The 18,836-nt window shown below is 38.0% G+C and overlaps 1 protein-coding gene across 2 annotated transcripts in view; it reads left to right on the top strand.

Moving 5' to 3' along the window:
* dync2h1 (dynein cytoplasmic 2 heavy chain 1) overlaps positions 1 to 18,836 on the top strand; it is a 571,463-nt gene that overhangs the window by 115,507 nt on the left and 437,120 nt on the right. For both annotated transcript variants that reach the window (XM_072577509.1, XM_072577508.1), the window contains exons 34-39: positions 2,520 to 2,702; positions 4,707 to 4,889; positions 7,709 to 7,932; positions 13,307 to 13,416; positions 15,147 to 15,346; positions 18,057 to 18,321. In XM_072577509.1, coding sequence (XP_072433610.1) covers positions 2,520 to 2,702; positions 4,707 to 4,889; positions 7,709 to 7,932; positions 13,307 to 13,416; positions 15,147 to 15,346; positions 18,057 to 18,321 — 1,165 coding nt within the window. The remainder of the gene's footprint in view (positions 1 to 2,519; positions 2,703 to 4,706; positions 4,890 to 7,708; positions 7,933 to 13,306; positions 13,417 to 15,146; positions 15,347 to 18,056; positions 18,322 to 18,836) is intronic.

Raw genomic sequence — 18,836 nt, 5'->3', positions numbered from 1 at the left:
AATAAGTGGCTATAAACGAATTCTTTTCCCTTAAAACCCCTCTTAAAATACAGTAGTATGTATGAAAACTATGAATAAGAAAATACAGTAAGCCCACTAGTATCTGCACTATTCTTCCAACTTATACTAGTGGACAACATACGTGATAAAAGTTGTGGCCACTTTCTGAATGAATCTCTTAGGATAGATGGTTTTTTAAAACTGCTGTCTGTTTAGGGAATGAAGTTTAGAATCATGGAATAGAATCATAGAATCCCTACAGTACAGATAAAGGATGAGTTTCAATTGAATTTCTTGATGACTGGCTTATATTGCTCGACTCTATTTCTGCTTTTTGCCCAAGAGAGGAAAGAAACATTTTATTTGTATCCACTCATTTCCCGTAAGTGTAAAGACTTTAATTAGTTAGCCTGTTGCTTTATTTTCCCAAAGAGACTAAACCTGACAATCCTCATGTGTTCACCCGCATAGTATGTATCTGTGTCATTCTCGTAAATCTTCTCTGATCCTCTTCAGTGTTTCAGTATCCTTCTTATCATATGACAACCAGAAGTGTGCACAGTACAAGTAAGGTTTGATACAGTTTAGCATAACCTTTTTTACTTTTCAGTTCTATCTCTTGAACTATAAACCTTGCTGCTTGATTTTCCTGTTTTATGACCTTGCTAACCTGTGTGTAATTTTTAATAAAAGCAAAGTACTGCAGATGCTGGAGATCTGAAATAAGATAAAAACAAAGTGCTGGGGCAACTCAGCAGGTCTGGCAGCATGTGAAGGGAGAAAAACAGAGTTAAATCTTTGTTAATACTTTGAGTCTAATATGACTCTTTGGATTGCTGAAGATGAGTTATATTGGACTTGAAATGTTAACTCTGTTTCTCTCTGCACAGATGCTGCTAGCACTGCTGGGTTTCTCCAGCACTTTCTGTTGCAATTTTTAATGGTTGGCGTATTGTTACCTGTGATCACTTCATTCCTTTACCTCATTTAGACTTGCAACTTCTAAGTAGTAAGTTCTTTAATCTTTCTTAGAATGTAGCAATCCCAGCATTTGCTGCACTAACAGTCCTTGAACTGGCTAGTAGTTAAGAGGCAACCACATTGCTATAAGCCAGACTGGGTAAGATACAAATTTCCTTTTAAAATACTCTTTAGTGTCAAATTCTCTAAGTACTCAAATTCAACAGCACCTAGTGAGTTTTGAGAAGATTTATAGCTCAGCCCTCTGTCTTCATTGAACTGGAGTTAGTGCCACATACTTAGTAAGTTGTATTTAATTCTTTCAAAAATCTTCATTCAGCAATATCTCAGTGTCCAATAATACTCCTCTGTGTTCTATTTTAGTGGACCTTTTAGAATCCCTTCAGAATGAAAATATATTTGAATGAAAGGTTAGGTTATGTTATGCTCGTTGATATGCGCAACCCCCCCCCCCCCCCCCCCCCCCCGCATCAGTAGATACTATCATAATGTCAATATGACTATATTGTGAATCTTTAGCCTAGATTAATGCTCTGGGGACAAAGTATAGATAATTTCTAATCAACCTACATCCACAGCAGGTAGGACTTGATCTGAAGCCATGTGATCCAAACATAGAGACGCTACCACTGTATCACAACAGCCCTTTGACAGCTGGTGGAACTTAAATTTAATAAATAAAAATTCAATTGTTTAAAGCCTAGAGTTGAGTTAGGGCTAAGAATTTTAGTTTTAGCTTTCAGAAGTTGCTGTTGGTGCATTGAAAAGATGGAAGCTATTTTTTCCCTCTCTCAGTTACAGCTAAAAGCTGTAGGTACTCTGCCTGCTACTGGTATTGTATGTGAGACAATCTGTTTTCTGAATTAATCTTTTAGCAACGGTGTGTTTGTGGGATGTCACTGTATTGGAACAGTTAATTAGTCATAGTTTCTGTTTGTATTATTCTGTTAAGTTTTCCAGTAGAGTTAGGTTATTTCAATTCCTTCTTTCTTTTGTGGTATTTTGACTATAGTGGATGAATAAAGTGTGCTTTGCTTTAAATCCAGTCTGTTGACCAATCGCAATGCATCTGGAACACAGCACCTTACATTTCCCTTTAAAATAACAAAATGTTAGAGTCTAGGCTATCTTATGTATATTTTGAGGGGATTTGCTCTCGTCCATAATACTGTACCTACCATATATCTCATCCATCTACCCATTCAACCACCCAATCACAAATTTGGAAAGACTGGACATTTAAACATCGCATTCAACAGCTACTGCTGTAAAATTGGGATGTGTCCAACATTCCCCCAACATTTCTCCACTGATGGAGTTCCAAGGTGCCCTCCACATTTTTTTGAAAAAGATGGGCTTGGAAAGTTTAAGCATAAATATGGAGCAGTATCCAACTGGGGAAAGTTTCAAGTGGCAATCCAATGATGTGCAAAAACACATTATCCCATGAAATAAAAACAAATCCTATATAAATAAACTGTGATGAAACTTTTTATAATGAGTCTATTAACAATATGGCTTTATTAATTCTGTAACAGGGCAATGCTCCAAAGCTGGTTCACACTTCTCTTACAGACAAGTGCTATCTGACTCTTACTCAGGCCATGAAAATGGGGCTAGGAGGAAACCCATATGGACCAGCTGGCACTGGCAAGACAGAGTCTGTGAAAGCTTTAGGTGGCCTGATTGGCCGACAGGTCCTTGTTTTTAACTGCGATGAGGTAATTATTTAGAACCTCTTTACAATTTTTGTTCATTTTTTATAATGCATTAGAGACAAATGCAGTACCGACAGCAGGTAAACAATTTGAAGTAACAGGACAGTATATGGGTGGCCAGGGGCCTGCAGCAGCAATCTTCTTGACAATGGACAATTATTTGGGCATTGTGGGACCCATATTTGTTTTTAAAGTCATTGGCTGAACAGCATACGAAGCTAACCTGATTAGAGTTCCAACAACACTCCAAACTCGACAGTGCTACTGAGAGAATTGAACTCTGCTGTAGGCGCAATATGAGGGAGGTAACTGATTTGCTCCTCTGCAAAGCTGGCCTGTACAGTTGGAGAGGTAACTTCTTCAGCAGTGATGTATGGGCCTGGGCCAAACTTTGCAACTGGTGGCTCCCTTACTGTATATCTGCACCCACAAGAAGCCACTTTAAGTACCTGGCAACCTCCCTAAATTTGGGAAGCTGTCATGCGGAACACTAGCAACTTGGAAAATGGCCTTAAGTCTTGAGCCTAAGAGTTAACTAAATTGGGTGTCCACTTTTGATTTATGGGCAGTCAAGCAGTTCCCCTTCCTTCTGCTGATAAAAATAGCTGATGGAACAAATATGTTGAGACCTCGTGGTGTGGCTGCCTTCACTCTGGATAGCAACTCCTGTGGGAAACTGAAAATATGAAAAAGTTTCTTTCCACTGTCAAGACTTTGATTAATTTTAGTGAAGCTGTTTCTTGCAGGCCTGTTTTTCTTGCACTATTAGAGTCATAAAATCATAGAGATGTATAGCTCGGAAACAGACCCTTTGGTCCAACTCATCCAATTGACCAGATATCTTAAATTAATCTAGTCCCATTTACCAACATTTAACCATATCACTCTCAACCCTTACAATTCAGATACCCATCCATGTACCTTTCAAATCTTGTAGTTGTATCAGTCACCACCATCTCCTCTGGCCCCTCATTCCATATATGCATCACACTCTGCATGGAAAAGTTGCCCCTTAGGCCCCTTTTAAGTATTTCCCCTCTCACCTTAAACCTATACCCTCTAGTTTTGGACTTCCTTACCCTAGGAAAAAGACCGTGGCTATTCACCCTATGCATGCCTTCATGATTTTATAAACTTGTATAAGGTCAGCCTCCGATGCTCCAGGGAAAATAGCACCAGCCTATTTAGCCTCTCCTATAGCTCAAACCCTTCAACCCTGGCAACATCCTTATAAATCTTTCCTGAACCATTTCAAGTTTCACATCTTTCATATAACAGTGCGACTAGAATTGAACACAGTACTCCAAAAGTGGCCTAATCAATGATGTACAGCCGTAACATGACATCCCAATGCACTCAATGCACTGACTAAATTAGTTAGAATATGGTAGAGATCACTATCACATGTTTTCAGTAGGCCAAATAAATATGTTTCCTAGATTTCTTCAAAAGCATAAGTGTCCTTCTGGAAAATACTTTGAGGGTCTTTGTGATTTTTATGGCTAACAACTACCGCTTGTGCTTTGGGAAAATAGTCACCGATTCTCTTTGTGGTGTTGCTAAGCACTATACTCAAAAATATTCCTGATATCAGCACTACCTGGTGCAAATGACTGGGCAGAAATGTAGCAATGGGTTTTTATTTGGATCACATACTGGTTAGGAGAATAACTAATAAGATACATCAGCAGATATCCATGGAAAATAAGCTTTGATTGATGTTGAATATACTTACACCCTTTTACTTCGTGATAATCTGGCTTCCAGCTGCTTCAGAGTTCAGATCGTCAAAGAGGCTATTGTGTTAAACTTTCAGAAGTAGTCTTTGGTAGGTGTTAGCATAACTCCACTCCCAGAATGTACAGCAATGAAGCTCAACTATCTAACATAACAGTGCATCTCATTTATATTTGTATTAAATTTATTTTTAATGGCTTAAATTGAATGCTTTAATAATGTGAATTTCAAAAGAAATTAAATTTGATTTTTTTTTCTCTGTTCCTAAAGGGCATAGATGTGAAGTCCATGGGTCGTATTTTTATTGGTTTGGTGAAATGTGGCGCATGGGGTTGCTTTGATGAGTTTAATCGCTTAGAGGAAGCTGTGCTATCTGCTGTTTCTATGCAAATTCAAGCTATCCAGGATGCTTTGAAAGATCACAGGCGTTTTTGTGAGCTGCTAGGAAAACAGGTACACTGTTTTTAAATAAATTTTTAAATTCATAGAACAGCTAATATAGGCATGATGCTGTCAAAAATTTATCACTAATGGGCCAATGTTTTGCTGATGGGTTTTATAATGCTATTGGCAGGAGCTTAAACTAATTTGGCAGGGGGAGAGGTCGCAGTGTCAGTTCAATAGGGACAAAGCATATTATGGATAAGGAACCTAGCCAGAGGGAGTTTAGCTGTGTTGAATTTCATGGAAGTCAGGTGAGGCTAGATAGCTTTTACTTCAATCCAAGGAGTATTATAGACAAAATCGATGAAATAAGGGTGTGTCTTGACAAATAGAATTGTGACCCTAATGGAGCATTGAATGTGTAGTGTGGGAAATTATGAAAGCAACTAGGAGAAAAAAAAAGGGTAAAATGACGGAGGATCCCAAGATATTCAGTAAGTATATTGAGGGGAAGACGATAACTAGGTAACAAAAAGAGCTCATTAGAGACCAATAGGGCAAATTATGCAAAGAGCTTGAGGACATTTATAGCATGTTAAATGAGTACTTCACATTTATCATACCATCTGTGGACAGAGAAACAGAATTTATGGCTCAAATTTGTCTGTTCTTTGGAATTGAAAGGTTTTGGAAAATAGTGTTTTTTTGTTTCTTTCATTGGATCTTTATGCTGTCTCCCCATCTGCTCCTCACCTACTTCTGTCAAAAGTATAAAAAGAAGATAGGTTGATACAAAACATACAAATTAGGACCACTAAGTCCTTCAAGCTTGCTTTCCCATAAACAAGATCATAATTCATCTGACTCCTCCATATTCTCCACTATCCCAATAGTGTTTGATACTCTTGCTTATTGACAATCCGTCTACATTGGCCTTAAAAGTATGCAAACACTGTCCTTCTACTGCCTTTTGAAGAAGAGCGTTCCAAAGACACTCAACCCTCAATCAGGAAACAAACATCTGATCTTTTTCCCTAAGTGGGTTGGCATCTTATTTAGAAACAGTGATCCTGAGTTCTAGACTCTAAGGGGAAACACCCTTTTGCTATTAACTCTGTCAAGACGATTCAGAATTTTTTTGTATTTTAATCAAGCCACCATTACTCTTCCAAGTATCCAGTTGATACAAGCGTAACCTGTCTATTCTTTCTTTCCAAGGCATTCCACTCATTCCCAGGTATTAGTTTATTAAATCTACTCTGAATTGCTTGCAGTACTTTTACATCTTCCTTTAACTAATGAGACTAATACAGTACACAGTACTACAGATATGGTCTCACAAATTCCCTGGTCTAACTGAAACATAATGAACCTCCTTTTGTCTTCATCCACCCTGGTCTAACTGAAACATAATGAACCTCCTTTTGTCTTCATCCACCTCACAATACTAATAATATTCTATTAGCTTTCCTCATTAGTTGCTGTATCTGTACACTAAGCTTCTGTAAATCATGCTCTAGGACACCTTTGTGTATAAAGACTGCAATTTCTAACCATTTAGGTAATATTCTTTTCTTTATTCTTCCGGTCACAATGGGCAGTTTTTGTATTTTCCCAGATTATACTCCTCTTGCTAGATCTTTCGCCGCTTGCTTAACCTATGTATATCCCTATTCCTTATGTCTTCTTCGCAATGTTTTTTTTTGTCCATTCTTTTTCACTAGCAAATTTGGCAACCATATACATTTCCTTCCTTCATCCATGTCATTAGTATAAATTGTAAGAAGTTGATGTCCCAGCACTGATGTCCTTTTACACCAAAATATCATCTTAAGTAATACAAACTAAGTTTTGGAAACCACTGTCATAATTTAAGTCTTGAAATTGTTTTGGTAAATGTGCTCCGTACCTCCTTTCAATATATCATTCCCGAGTTTCAATACTCGAAACTGAATGCAGAACTCTGAATTGCTAGGCCTTCATTTTCTACCTCCTCATGTCATCAGATTACCTCCACTTTCGTGTGCTTTCATTTTTCCTAATAATCTCTTGTGCTGCTACCATTGGAGCACTAATAGAAAGGGCTGCAGAGTGAGGTAATGCATATTGCTATATAGACAGAACCATTGCTACTGTTTCCAGTTACTCCTGCCAGGAAATCTGCTGTTATAGTATGCCACACTCATCTATAATTGCACTATCCTCACGCATGCACAGTATCTTGACTGCAATCACTGTGTGACATTATTAATCCAACAAGACCAAAGTACTCATTTCTACCTGCTGCCATCCACTTCTAGAGGAGATCCTGATCAAATGGCTGATAAAATGACATTTTTTTTTCTGGAGGTTACTTTTTGGAATTTTTTATGCTCTTGCAATTTCAGGTATCTGTTCATTTGCCTTATGGCAAAACTCAGATGAGGTACAGCCATTCTGCGTTCTGTATGAAAGTAAAACCATTTTATTCATAATAGTCAATGGCTAGGGCATTGAAGATTTTACTGCATGTATGAAACTATATTACACACAAAAACAAATTAAATTTAGAAATAGATGGCCAGTCAGATAGCCAGTATTGTGTACAATTGTCAACCTTGAGGCCAGGTTATTAACTTGCTTATTCCACCACAACTAAATTGCTAAATTAGACAGTGCATTGAATATCTTTTATCTCCCATCAACTGTGCAACCATTTACATTTCTAAATAAATTTTGTCAGCAAAGCAAAAGCACATCTGTTGTTCAAATGCCGATTGTATTTGTCCCAAAGTTTGTAACTCAATAGGGGTTGTAGTACCTTATAATGTAAAATATAATTTTTCTTAAACAAGTATTTCATTTGTTTGCATGCATGATTTTATACATGACCTTGCTTGAAATTTTAGGTTGATCTTGATCCAAACTCTGGAATATTTATCACCATGAATCCTGCTGGAAAAGGATATGGAGGACGACAGAAGCTCCCTGATAACCTGAAACAACTCTTTCGACCTGTTGCCATGTCTCGACCAGATAATGAACTTATTGCTGAAGTGATTCTCTATGCAGAAGGATTTAAAGATGGCAACATTTTGGGCAGGAAATTAGTGGCCCTCTTTACTCTGTCCAAGTATGTATTAAAATAATGTTGTCTTCTTTGCAAGTGAAACATGTTGTAATTCTAAATATTTGCATCAAATGTCAAATGAACTCCATCCATTTGTACTGCCATTGACATAACAGCAGAGTAACAAAACAGATTAATTCAATGTATGATCTGAGAAACTTTTCTTACTTCACTAGTTTTGCATTATAAATGTAATTTACTGAAGATAGTTGTACCACAGATTAAATATCTATTCATAGTGTAACTTCAAACAGACATAGTATTCACCTCAGCATTTTATCTACTGTGTTAGAAATTGTGTTGTTTGTTAATTATAAAGCTATACTCCTAATAGCTTGCATTATTTGTAATGCCTGCAATGTTGAGAATGTTGTAAGGCACGCCAGAAATGTAAGCATAACAGGCCGACCACAAATTAATTATTGGGATGAGCGTACAAAAGCTTGACCAGACAGATTGATTTTGAAGGGGGTTCTTAAAGGATGAGATCTATGTAGGGAAGGAACTCCACAATATATGACACAGTTGAAAACACAGTTGCCAATGGTTCGGCGAAGGAAAGAAGAAGCCAGAGTGAGAAAAATATTTGGGGAAGCATTAAGGAGTTCATCGATCTAGAAATGGTTATGGAGTTAACTGGAATTGAAGCCATGGAGAAATTTAAACTGAAACATGAAAATTTAGAATCAGGACACTGGGAGACCTAGAGCAAACATAGATCAGATGAGAACAGGTGCAGTGAATGAATAGATTTGGTCTTCTAGGATATGTGGATACATAATTTTGAATGAGCTCAAGGTTATGGAGGGTAGAAGATGACAAAGTTGTGAATTAAGATGAACTGAAGTAGGGATGGAGTGGGAGGGATGTTATGAAATTGCAAATATATTGTGTGCATGTTGAGTATAGAGGATTGAAAGCTATTGTGACTAAGCAGATTGCTAGGAATGCAAACAGTCTGGTTCAGCTAAGATAGTGGCTAAAGGAGGTAATGATGGGCTAAAGGCAATAACTTTGATCTGTGCAGTACTGACTTAGTGAAAGATGCCAGGCATGTACCGTATAATGTAGCGGTCAACCCTTGTAGCTGGGCGTCATTCTAAGAGTCTCTGAAATGGATAATCAAGTGTTGGGGCATTGTTCTGGGACGTTACAACATATCTAAAGATCTTGGAAAGAAAAGGGAGATTTGAAAGAGTCTGGGATTATTGAGGGCAAAAGGGCTGAGGGTGGATATCAAGTTGGTCATTATGTCTTTGAAAGCAGATAGAACTTGAAAGTCAGGACAGGTCTATTGGAGTTGAATGGGAGAAACTGTTGCTATTCGTAAATGGCTAAAGAACCAGCAGGCACAGTTTTGATGTGTTTTGCAAAAGAAATAAATGCGAGGTGAGAAAACATATTTTCACACAGAGTTTGGGACTAATTCCCTTTTTGGGAAAGGAGCAGGGGAAGAGCTGAATTGTGGTTTCTTTAATGGGAACAAGAGGTCTGTGACCTTTGACGTCTATGAGGAGGTAAGGAAAAGGATACACTGAGATTGTTCTCTTGATTCAGAAGCTGTGCCTTTTGATTGGAACCTTGCACATAATTGCATTGTTTAATAAAGTGGAGATGGAAACAAGAGAATTATGAATCAGCTATCCGACATTGTAATTTGGGAATTTTTAAGAATCCATAATTAATTAAATATCTGTGAGAGCATGAGAGCCCGCAGATAATGGTGAGGTGCTCAAATTGCTTTGTGACCTCAACTATTCACTTTATTTTTAAATGACTGAGACAAAAAGCTGCATGTCTAAATTGTCCAAATGAGTATTTCCATTTGTGGGATGTGGGTGCTGCTGGCAGTGTTAGCGTTTGTTGACCACTGAAGGGCCCCAATTAGAAGTAACATGGGAAGGTCTTAATGAGAAGGGTCTTGTAGTGCAATGGTACTGCCTCAGCCTCTGAAACAGAAGAGCTGCGTTCAAGTGCCAACGTGCTCCTGAGGAGGTATTCACCGAGGAGAGGGACAGGACGGATATTGAGGTTAGGGATAGATCTTTGAGTACTCTAGGTAAAGTTGGCATAAGGAGGAAGGAAGTTTTGGGTGTTCTAAAAGGCATTAAGGTAGACAAGCCCCCAGGTCCAGATGGGATCTACCCCAGATTACTGTGGGAAGTGAGGGTTTTAACAGTTATCTTTGCAGCATCTTTGAACACAGCTGAGGTCTCAGAGGACTGGAGAATTGCTAACATTGTCCCCTTGTTTAAGAAGGGTAGCAGGAATACTGCAGGTAATTTTACACCGGTGAGTCTGACGTCAGTGGTAGGGAAGCTGCTGGAGAAGATACTGAGGGATAGGATTTATTCCCATTTGGAAGAAAATGGGCTTATTGGTAATGGGCAGCATGATTTTGTTCGGGAAGGTCATGTCATACAAACCTAACAGAATTCTTTGAGGAGGTGACAAAGTTGATTGATGTGGGAAGGGCTGCAGATTTCATATACATGGACTTCAGTAAGGTTTTTGATAAGGTTCCCCATTGTAGGCTGATGGAGAATGTGAAGTTGCGTGGAGTCCAGGGTATTCCAGCTAGATGGATAGAGAACTGGCTGGGCAACAGGAGACAGAGTAGTAGGGGAAGGGAGTTTCTCAAAATGGACACCTGTGACCAGTGGTGTTCCACAGGGATCTGTGCTGGGACCACTGTTGTTTGTGATATATATAAATGATTTAGAGAAAGGTTTCATTGCCTGATTAACAAGTGTGCAGATGACACTAAGATTGGTGCAATAGCAGATAGTGAAGGGGACTGTCAGAGAATACAGCATAATATAGATAGATTGGAGAGATGGGCAGAGAAATAGCAGATGGAGTTCAATCTAGGCAAATGTGAGGTGACACATTTTGGAAAATCCAATTCAAGAGCAAACTATACAGTAAATGGAAAAGTCCTAGTGAAAATTGATGTACTGTGAGATCTGAATGTTCAGGTCCATTGTTCCCTGAAGGTGGCAATGCAGGTCAGTAAAGAGATCAACAAGGCATACAGCATGCTTTCCTTTATTGGACGGAGTATTGAGTGCAAGAGTTGGCAGGTCATGTTACAGTTGTATAGGACTTTGGTTCGGCTGTATTTAGAATACTGTGTACAGTTCTGGTTGCCACATTACCAAAAGAATGTGGATGCTTTGGATCTGGTGCAGAGTAGGTTCACCAGGATGTTGCCTGGTATGGAGGGCATGAACTATGAATGATTTGGAGATGCCGGTGTTGGACTGGGGTGTACAAAGTTAAAAATCACACAACACCAGGTTATAGTCCAACTGGTTTAATTGGAAGCACACTAGCTTTCGGAGCGATGCTCCTTTGTCAGATGATTGACAATCACCTGATGAAGGAGCATCGTTCCGAAAGCTAGTGTGCTTCCAATATAACCTGATGTTGTGTGATTTTTAACTATGAATTATGAAGATATGTTGAGGAGATTAGGATTATTTTCCTTTGAAAGGAGGAGGTTGAAGGGGGACCTGATTGAGGTCTACGAAATCATGAGATGTATAGACAGGTGAATAGCAAGAAGCTTTTTCCTAGAGTGACGAGCTCAATTACTAGGGGTAATGTGTTCAGTGAAAGGGTAAAGGTTTAGGGGAGATATGGGTGGAAAGATCTTTACACAGAGGGTGGTGGGGGCCTGGAGCATGTTGCCAGCGGAGGTGGTAGAAGCGGGAGTGATAGCATCATTTAAGATGTATCTAGACAGATACATGAATGGGCAGGGAGTAAAGGGATGCAGACCTTTAGAAAATAAGTGGCAGGTTTAGATATAGGATCTGCATCGGTGCATGCTTAGATCGCTGAAGGGCCTGTTCCTGTGCTCTAATTTTCTTTGTTCTTTGTTCTTTGTTCTTTGTTCTTTGAGGGTAATAGCATCTTTGAACAGGTTGATTAGAAAATTAAAGGCTTTAATGCCCTAAACATAATCAAGATAGAGGTGAGAAGGGTGAATCCCTGCCTGTTCTCTTCACACACACATCACTATCCTCGCCACCCCTTACTTGATTACCAACCTGTGCTGCCACCAAACCTGACATAGGACATATGAAATTCTACCCAAAGAAATTAGAAGTGGAAGGAGAAAGTGGCTAAACAAATCTACGATGTTCTCTATTTCTTATTAACTCCACCTATTTTTATCACTCTCTCTCTCCAGTCATCTTTCTGCCTCTATCATACTCTTCATTTCTCAAGTGAAAGGGTAAAGGGGTAAAGCAAAGCGGTAAGTAGAACAGAAATGGTGGAGAAGATGAGCGAAAAAGTGAGAGAAGTAGGGAAAAAGGTCACTGAGACTAGAAGGAACTTGCATAAAAGAAGGAAAGAATGAGAGAGCAGAGCGACAGAAATGAAAACAAAATGATGAGAAGGGAAGGAGAGAATTAGTGAATTTGGGAGAAAGGAGGGAAAGGAAAAGAATAACTCAGAAGTCTCACAGAGAGACTGAAACATGAGCCGTACCTTTGTGCACAGGCATTGCTTAATCTGTTGATTATTGCAACATTTTCTGCTTATTTCAGAATGTTCATTTCTGTAGTATTTTGCACTGGCTTCTTTGGCAGAAGTGTTCAATTCCAGCTTTGCTTCAGGATTTTAGAACAGAGTTTAACATGGTATTAATACTGTTGAAGTGATAAATTACTAGAAAGTACAACCTTCTGGATAAGAAAATAAGCAGAAAATCGGTCTACCATCATTTGCTCCTCCGTGACTCCATTTAAAAAGCAGGAATTTCTTTGCAGCCTCGCCATCAATCTTTCCTTAATCAATACTGTCCGGAAAAGTAGATGAATTGCTAAAGTGTTTTATTTTGCTGACCCACAACCTTACTATGCACCAATTGGCTAATGCAGCACTGGCAATTTGATTAATTGTGAAGCTCTGGATGCCTGTTAAGATCTTTTATTTTTATTTTCATTCTATTTTATCTGTCTCCATTCCTTTTTAATCTTTATTTTTTCTTACTCTTTTTTAAATTTTGTAACCTATTGTCGTTTACATTATTACTTAATTACAAAGGCTTATCTTTTTTGTTAAGCCATCAATTCATAGCCTGTCAATGTCTCATGGAGTATTCTACCACTATCTGAAATTTGGGGACTTAGGAGATGTTTGCAGTATAGAGTAACATGAGTTCCTTTTTAATCCTTTAGTCCTCTAAGTTCCCAATGTTTTGTACTATAAAGATACAGCACATTTGATCATTTTTACAAGATTGGTCTTTGGAATTAGACCTTTCAAAAAATGGCAAACAAGCAACAAAATATAATGTTATAGTAAATTGTCTGTTGCAGTAAATAAAAAGTTTATTTAAATTTTGTGTATGGTGACATTTCAGAGAGCTTCTGACGCCACAGCAGCACTATGACTGGGGTTTGAGAGCACTGAAGACAGTCCTCAAGGGGTGTGGAAATTTGCTCCAACAACGAAAGAAAAGCAAAACAAAAAGTAAGCATTCCAATGGATTTCAACAAAACTTGTATTAGTATCTGTATAAGTGAAAGAAGGTTTGTTAATTGACAGCAAGATATTCCCCTACTAATAGTTGTATTTGGAGAAATGTAATTATCTGTTCAGATCAAGTTATTCAATAAATAGAATAATTTGGAAATGCTGGAATTGTAAACCATAAACAGGAAATCATGGTATAGTGTCACGATTTCTTTATCCTGATTCTTTGGAACCTTGTACATTTCAATCACTGTCTCTCAATTGCTTAAATATCAGTAGTCCCCAGAGAGGATAGGCACAAACAGTTAAATGGGAATACACTATTGTGGTAATTACAGGCATTTATTTTATAAAGGACAGCACTGGTTAGTAGATATTCCTTGATACAATGTGTTCAGGAAAGGCAAGCCAGAAAAAGGAGAAGGAGAAGTATAAATATTGATTCAGTGGGAAAGGAAGCTGTCATTGGGTTGATGACAGAATCTGTTTGGTTGGAGTTAAGAAACAACAGAGGGGCACTATTGCATGTCTGTATATGTGCCATAGGGTGCCCGTAGTGGAAAGATTATAAGGGAGGAAATTTTCTGGGATCTTATTGAGAGACGCAGAAGCTATAGAGCAATATTAATGGTTTTTTAAAAAAAACTTACTCTGATGAAACTGGGATCAGGATAATGGAAATGCCCAAGAGTGGGATGGGTTTATGAGATGTATTCAGGAGACATTGCTGGATCATTGACACCTTCACACAGTAATTGACCACCTGCAACCTTGACGTCAATAGCAGTCGCTCTCATCATGTATCTTAAATTCAGCTCTTTTGTCCATGTTTGGACTAAGGCAGTGGAGGGATCAGGAGCTGAGGAGCTCTGTCCTCTTAGCAGAGGAGAGTTGAGAGCAGATCTATAAAAGTGTTGAAAATCCTGGGGGTCAGGAGGGAGTAGTTAGAGACAAACTGTTCCAATTGACAGAGGATTCTGTTGCGAACCAGAGAACAAAGAAAGAAGGTGAATGGGAAAACATGATGATCTGAGGAAGTTCTTTGTTAACGTACTTCCTGAAAGTTGATGGTGACAAATTCAAATATGGCTTGGATAAGTATTTAAAAAAAAGGTGCAAAGTTCCAGTGAAAGGGTCAGAAATTGGGGATTGCTTGTGCAGAGAACCAAAACAATTGTAACATGTACAAATGGTCTTCTATGCTGTTGCCATTCTATGATTCACTGATCCGTAGATTTGGATGCGATTTATTCAGCCTGTTAAAATTTAACAACACTTTCAAAATGTGATCACTTCAGTGAACTTTTTCTGTACCATCTCAATGGCAAGTATATCCTTCCGCAGATATCAAGACCAAAACTGTGTGCAAAGCTATAGAAATGTAGCAAACCTTTCTTACTCCAATACTCCATTTCCTTTGCAGTAAAGACTAACGTGCCATTTGCCTTTCCAGTGCTAGCTTTCAGTGTTTCAGTACCTTCAAGCCTTTCTGAAAATTACCTTTTTAGTTTATAAGCAATGATAATTGAAAATCCATTTCACTAGCTATACGTGCACTTTAAACTTTTAAATACAAAGTTCTCTTATTAATGCCTACCTTAAGTGCAACTAATGTTAATACTTAAACAGCTCATATACTTAATCCTGGAATTTTACAAAGCATCTCCTTTGTAAAAATGCATATTTGGATTAGGTACAATGTAATTTTCCATTTCTTTGTTTTACAGTTGATGAAAGTCACATTGTTGTGCAGGCTCTGCGTCTTAACACAATGTCAAAACTGACATTTGCTGACTGTACAAGGTTTGATGCATTGGTGAGAGATATTTTCCCTGGCGTAAACTTCAAAGATTTTGAATATGTGGACTTGGCTGCAGCTCTCAATGAAGCATTTGAAGAAGCAAACCTGGAAATTATACCTAATCAGGTAAATATGAAGTCAGCTAAAAATACTGCAACAGTTACTTGGGTTATTTGAATATTACTGACCCATGTTATTTTGCTATAATTGAGACAGTGGAAATAAATTTCTCTACAATGTTATGGGATACATAAGGTAAATTAGCATAAAAATAGCAAACTGGTTTTAAATTATGAATATTCTTATTCAAATCACTACTTAATGAGATTCCCTCTGTTGTATTATTAATGCATTATATTCATGGAAATATTTTTAATGCTTATTCCCAATTATCGTTTTGCATGACTTTGAGTTACATGTTTATTATACCTTTTTGAAATCCTAAAAGTTATCTGCTTAATTTAATGTTACTCCAACCCTGATTGATTAAGCTGAAAAACGGTGATTGTTTCTCAGCCCATGATAGTTGATCTATTTTAATTTTCAATGAAATAAATTCACTATCATAACTGGAAAAATTACTGAGACTGACCTATAACTTAAATTCAAACTTCCAGTTATATGCTGAAAGAAAAAGATAATTCACATTTATTTCACATTTTAAAACTTTTACTACAACATTTGACAAAAATATATTATTAACTGATGATTATTTTCTTTTGTTGGCAGTTCTTGTATTTAACTACATAAAGGAATATTCTACTTTTCTTGCTATCACTCATTGCACAACGCATGGAATTATAGTCCTTATCAGAAACAGTTCACAAATGTTCCGAGCTTCTGCTGGGTTCTTGTATCCTTATTTCACCAACCATAGAATCATAGAATCCCAATGGTGTGGAAGTAGGCTTTTCAGTCCATCGAGTCCACACCCACCCTCCGGAGAGCATTCCACCCAGACCCACTTCCTACTCTATCCCTGTAGCCCTGCATTTTTTTGTGATTAATCCACCTAGCCTGCATCTCTCTGGACATTATGGGCAATGTAGCATGGTCAATCCATCTCACCTGCACATCTTTTGGACCAAATGAAATCCTTGAATGCTCTCCTTAGGTTTCAGAGAGTTTCTTAAAACCTCTGCCAGCAAGCAAAGCCTCTTTTCCCTGGCCACGCTGGGTTTAATATCCCAAAGTCCTTTGATGGCTGTAGGATTGCAGTTTGACTCCAATTTTGCTGAAGCTAATAAGAACTGGAGTGTTGGGGAAACTCTCCACTAATTGGAATCAGAATCACTACAATGAGGATGTGGTTGTTGAAGGTCAATCATCTCAGTTCAAGAACACCATTGCAGGACTGTCCCAAGTCCAATCATCTTCAGATACTTCATCAATAGTGTTCTGTCCATCTGATGGCCAGAAGTAGGGATGGTTGCTGATCATTATATCATGTTCAGCACGATTTGCAACTCCTCAGGTACAGAAGCAGTCCATGTCCATATGTAGCATGATATAGTCTATGTCCAGGTTTGGGCTAAAAAGCGGTAAGTAATATGTGATTTATGCAGGTGCCAGTGTAAGCAATCTCTAACAGAAGAGAATACAATCACTTCTCTATTATTACCATTAAAAAATTTCAGCACTGTCAACATCCTGGGGATTCCTATGGACCAGAAATCAGACCAGTCACATAAAAACTGGTGACAGAGATGATCAGATGCTAGGAATTAAAAATAAAAATTGAAAGTTATTTTTCAGTTATACAGAGCATTGATGGGATCACCTATGTAGTACTGTGTACAGTGTGGGTCATTTTGCTAAGGGAAGGATGGAAACATATTGGATGCAGTTCAGAGAAGATTTTACTATATTATTACTTGGAATGGGATTGTTGTCTTAAGAGGAAAGGAAATCAGGGTTGTAATAAAATATTCTCTATTTGTCTGAATGAGTACATCTCCAACAACACTCAAGAGATTCAACACCGTCCAGGACAAAACAGCCCACCGATTCCTCAGTCATTTGCTCCACCACCAATACACAGGGTACCGTGGTGTCTCAGTGGTTAGCACTGCTGCCTCACAGCGCCAGGGTCTGTGTTGAGTTTGCATATTCTCCTTGTGTTGGCATGGGTTTCCTCCAGGTGCTCCGGTTTCCTCCCACGGTCCAGAGATGTGCAGGTTAGGTGAATTGGCCTTGCTAAATTGCCTATAGTGTTCAAGGATGTGTAAATAAGGTGCATTAGACAGGGGAAATTGGAGTAATAGGGTAGGGGAATGGGGTCTGGGTGGGTTACTCTTTAGAAAGTCAGTGTGGACCTGTTGAGTCAAATGGACTGTTTCCATACTGAAGGGATTCTATGATTCTAAGTGTGTACCATCTGCAAAATGCTGTACAGAAACTCACCAAAATCACTGCTTTAATTTGTTTAAAATTTGCAACCTCTACCACATACAGGGACAAGGGCAGAACAGGACAGATGATCAAGCAATTTTCCTTAAATTTAAAGCTACAATCCCAAATATTTAAAATCTTACAAACCTCACGATTTTAACAATTTTCAGTCTCTAATTGAATGAATCCTTTTTCAAAGCCCACGTTGCTTGAATAATGGTAAACTGAAACTTAAAAGATGGGTCATTTTTCTGTTCAATTCAGCAGCAGCGATCTCTGGGAAATCTTTTGTTACGTATTTGATAGAATGAGAGATTTTTCAAGAAAATTAAATGTTCTGTTTTTCTCCATGGTTAAAAAGTTGTTAACAATTTCATCTACTTGATCATTAAAGAAGAATGTGCTTTCTCTGGTAAAACTTATATAACTGCTGCAATTTTTCCAGATAAAGAAAGCTTTGGAACTTTTTGAACAACTACGCCAAAGAATGGGAGTAGTTATTGTGGGACCAAGTGGAGCAGGGAAATCAATACTATGGCGAATGTTACGGACAGCTCTTGGTAAAATAAACAAGGTAGTAAGGCAGTACACAATGAATCCAAAAGCCATGCCACGCCAGCATCTCCTAGGTCACATTGACATAGATACTCGAGAATGGTCTGATGGTGTGTTAACTAACAGCGCTCGCCAGGTTGTTCGAGAGCCACAGGGTAAGAAGTTATGATGCAACTGATATAAAACTATTAGTTGACTGAGAGTGAAAAGAATGTTTTAACATAAAACCAAAAGTGACCCCCTGCAGCATAAGTGAAAATGACAATACAAATGCTTTTGATTTTGTTTTAAATATTTAGGTTAAGTTTTAAGTGGTTGCTGGTAATAGATTACGGCATGCTGTTACATTTTATAGAGGTTTAAGATGAGTGGGAGCAATCCGTCCTGAGTTCAGTTTGTAAGAATCAGATTTCTATGATTTCTATTATAACCAAAATAAATGCCTTTATTGCAACTCTTTAAGTAATTTATTCACTGGGTTGTTGCATTGCATTAAATGTGCTACATAATTATGTTATTGTTATTTTGGTCAATGGCTTTTTGTTACGTAGAACCCAATTTTACCTCCAAAGTTGTTTTTATATGTACTCAAAAACTATCTTACGTTGTTTCAAAATTTCCACTTGTAAATGAGTAGCTCTCCCTAAAACCACATACCTCACAAATTTCA

Source organism: Chiloscyllium punctatum, chromosome 9 (assembly GCF_047496795.1).
Source record: "Chiloscyllium punctatum isolate Juve2018m chromosome 9, sChiPun1.3, whole genome shotgun sequence".
NCBI lineage: Eukaryota > Metazoa > Chordata > Chondrichthyes > Orectolobiformes > Hemiscylliidae > Chiloscyllium > Chiloscyllium punctatum.
The sequence above is the reverse complement of the archived record's forward strand: the minus strand, read 5'-3'. Positions and strand labels throughout refer to the sequence as shown.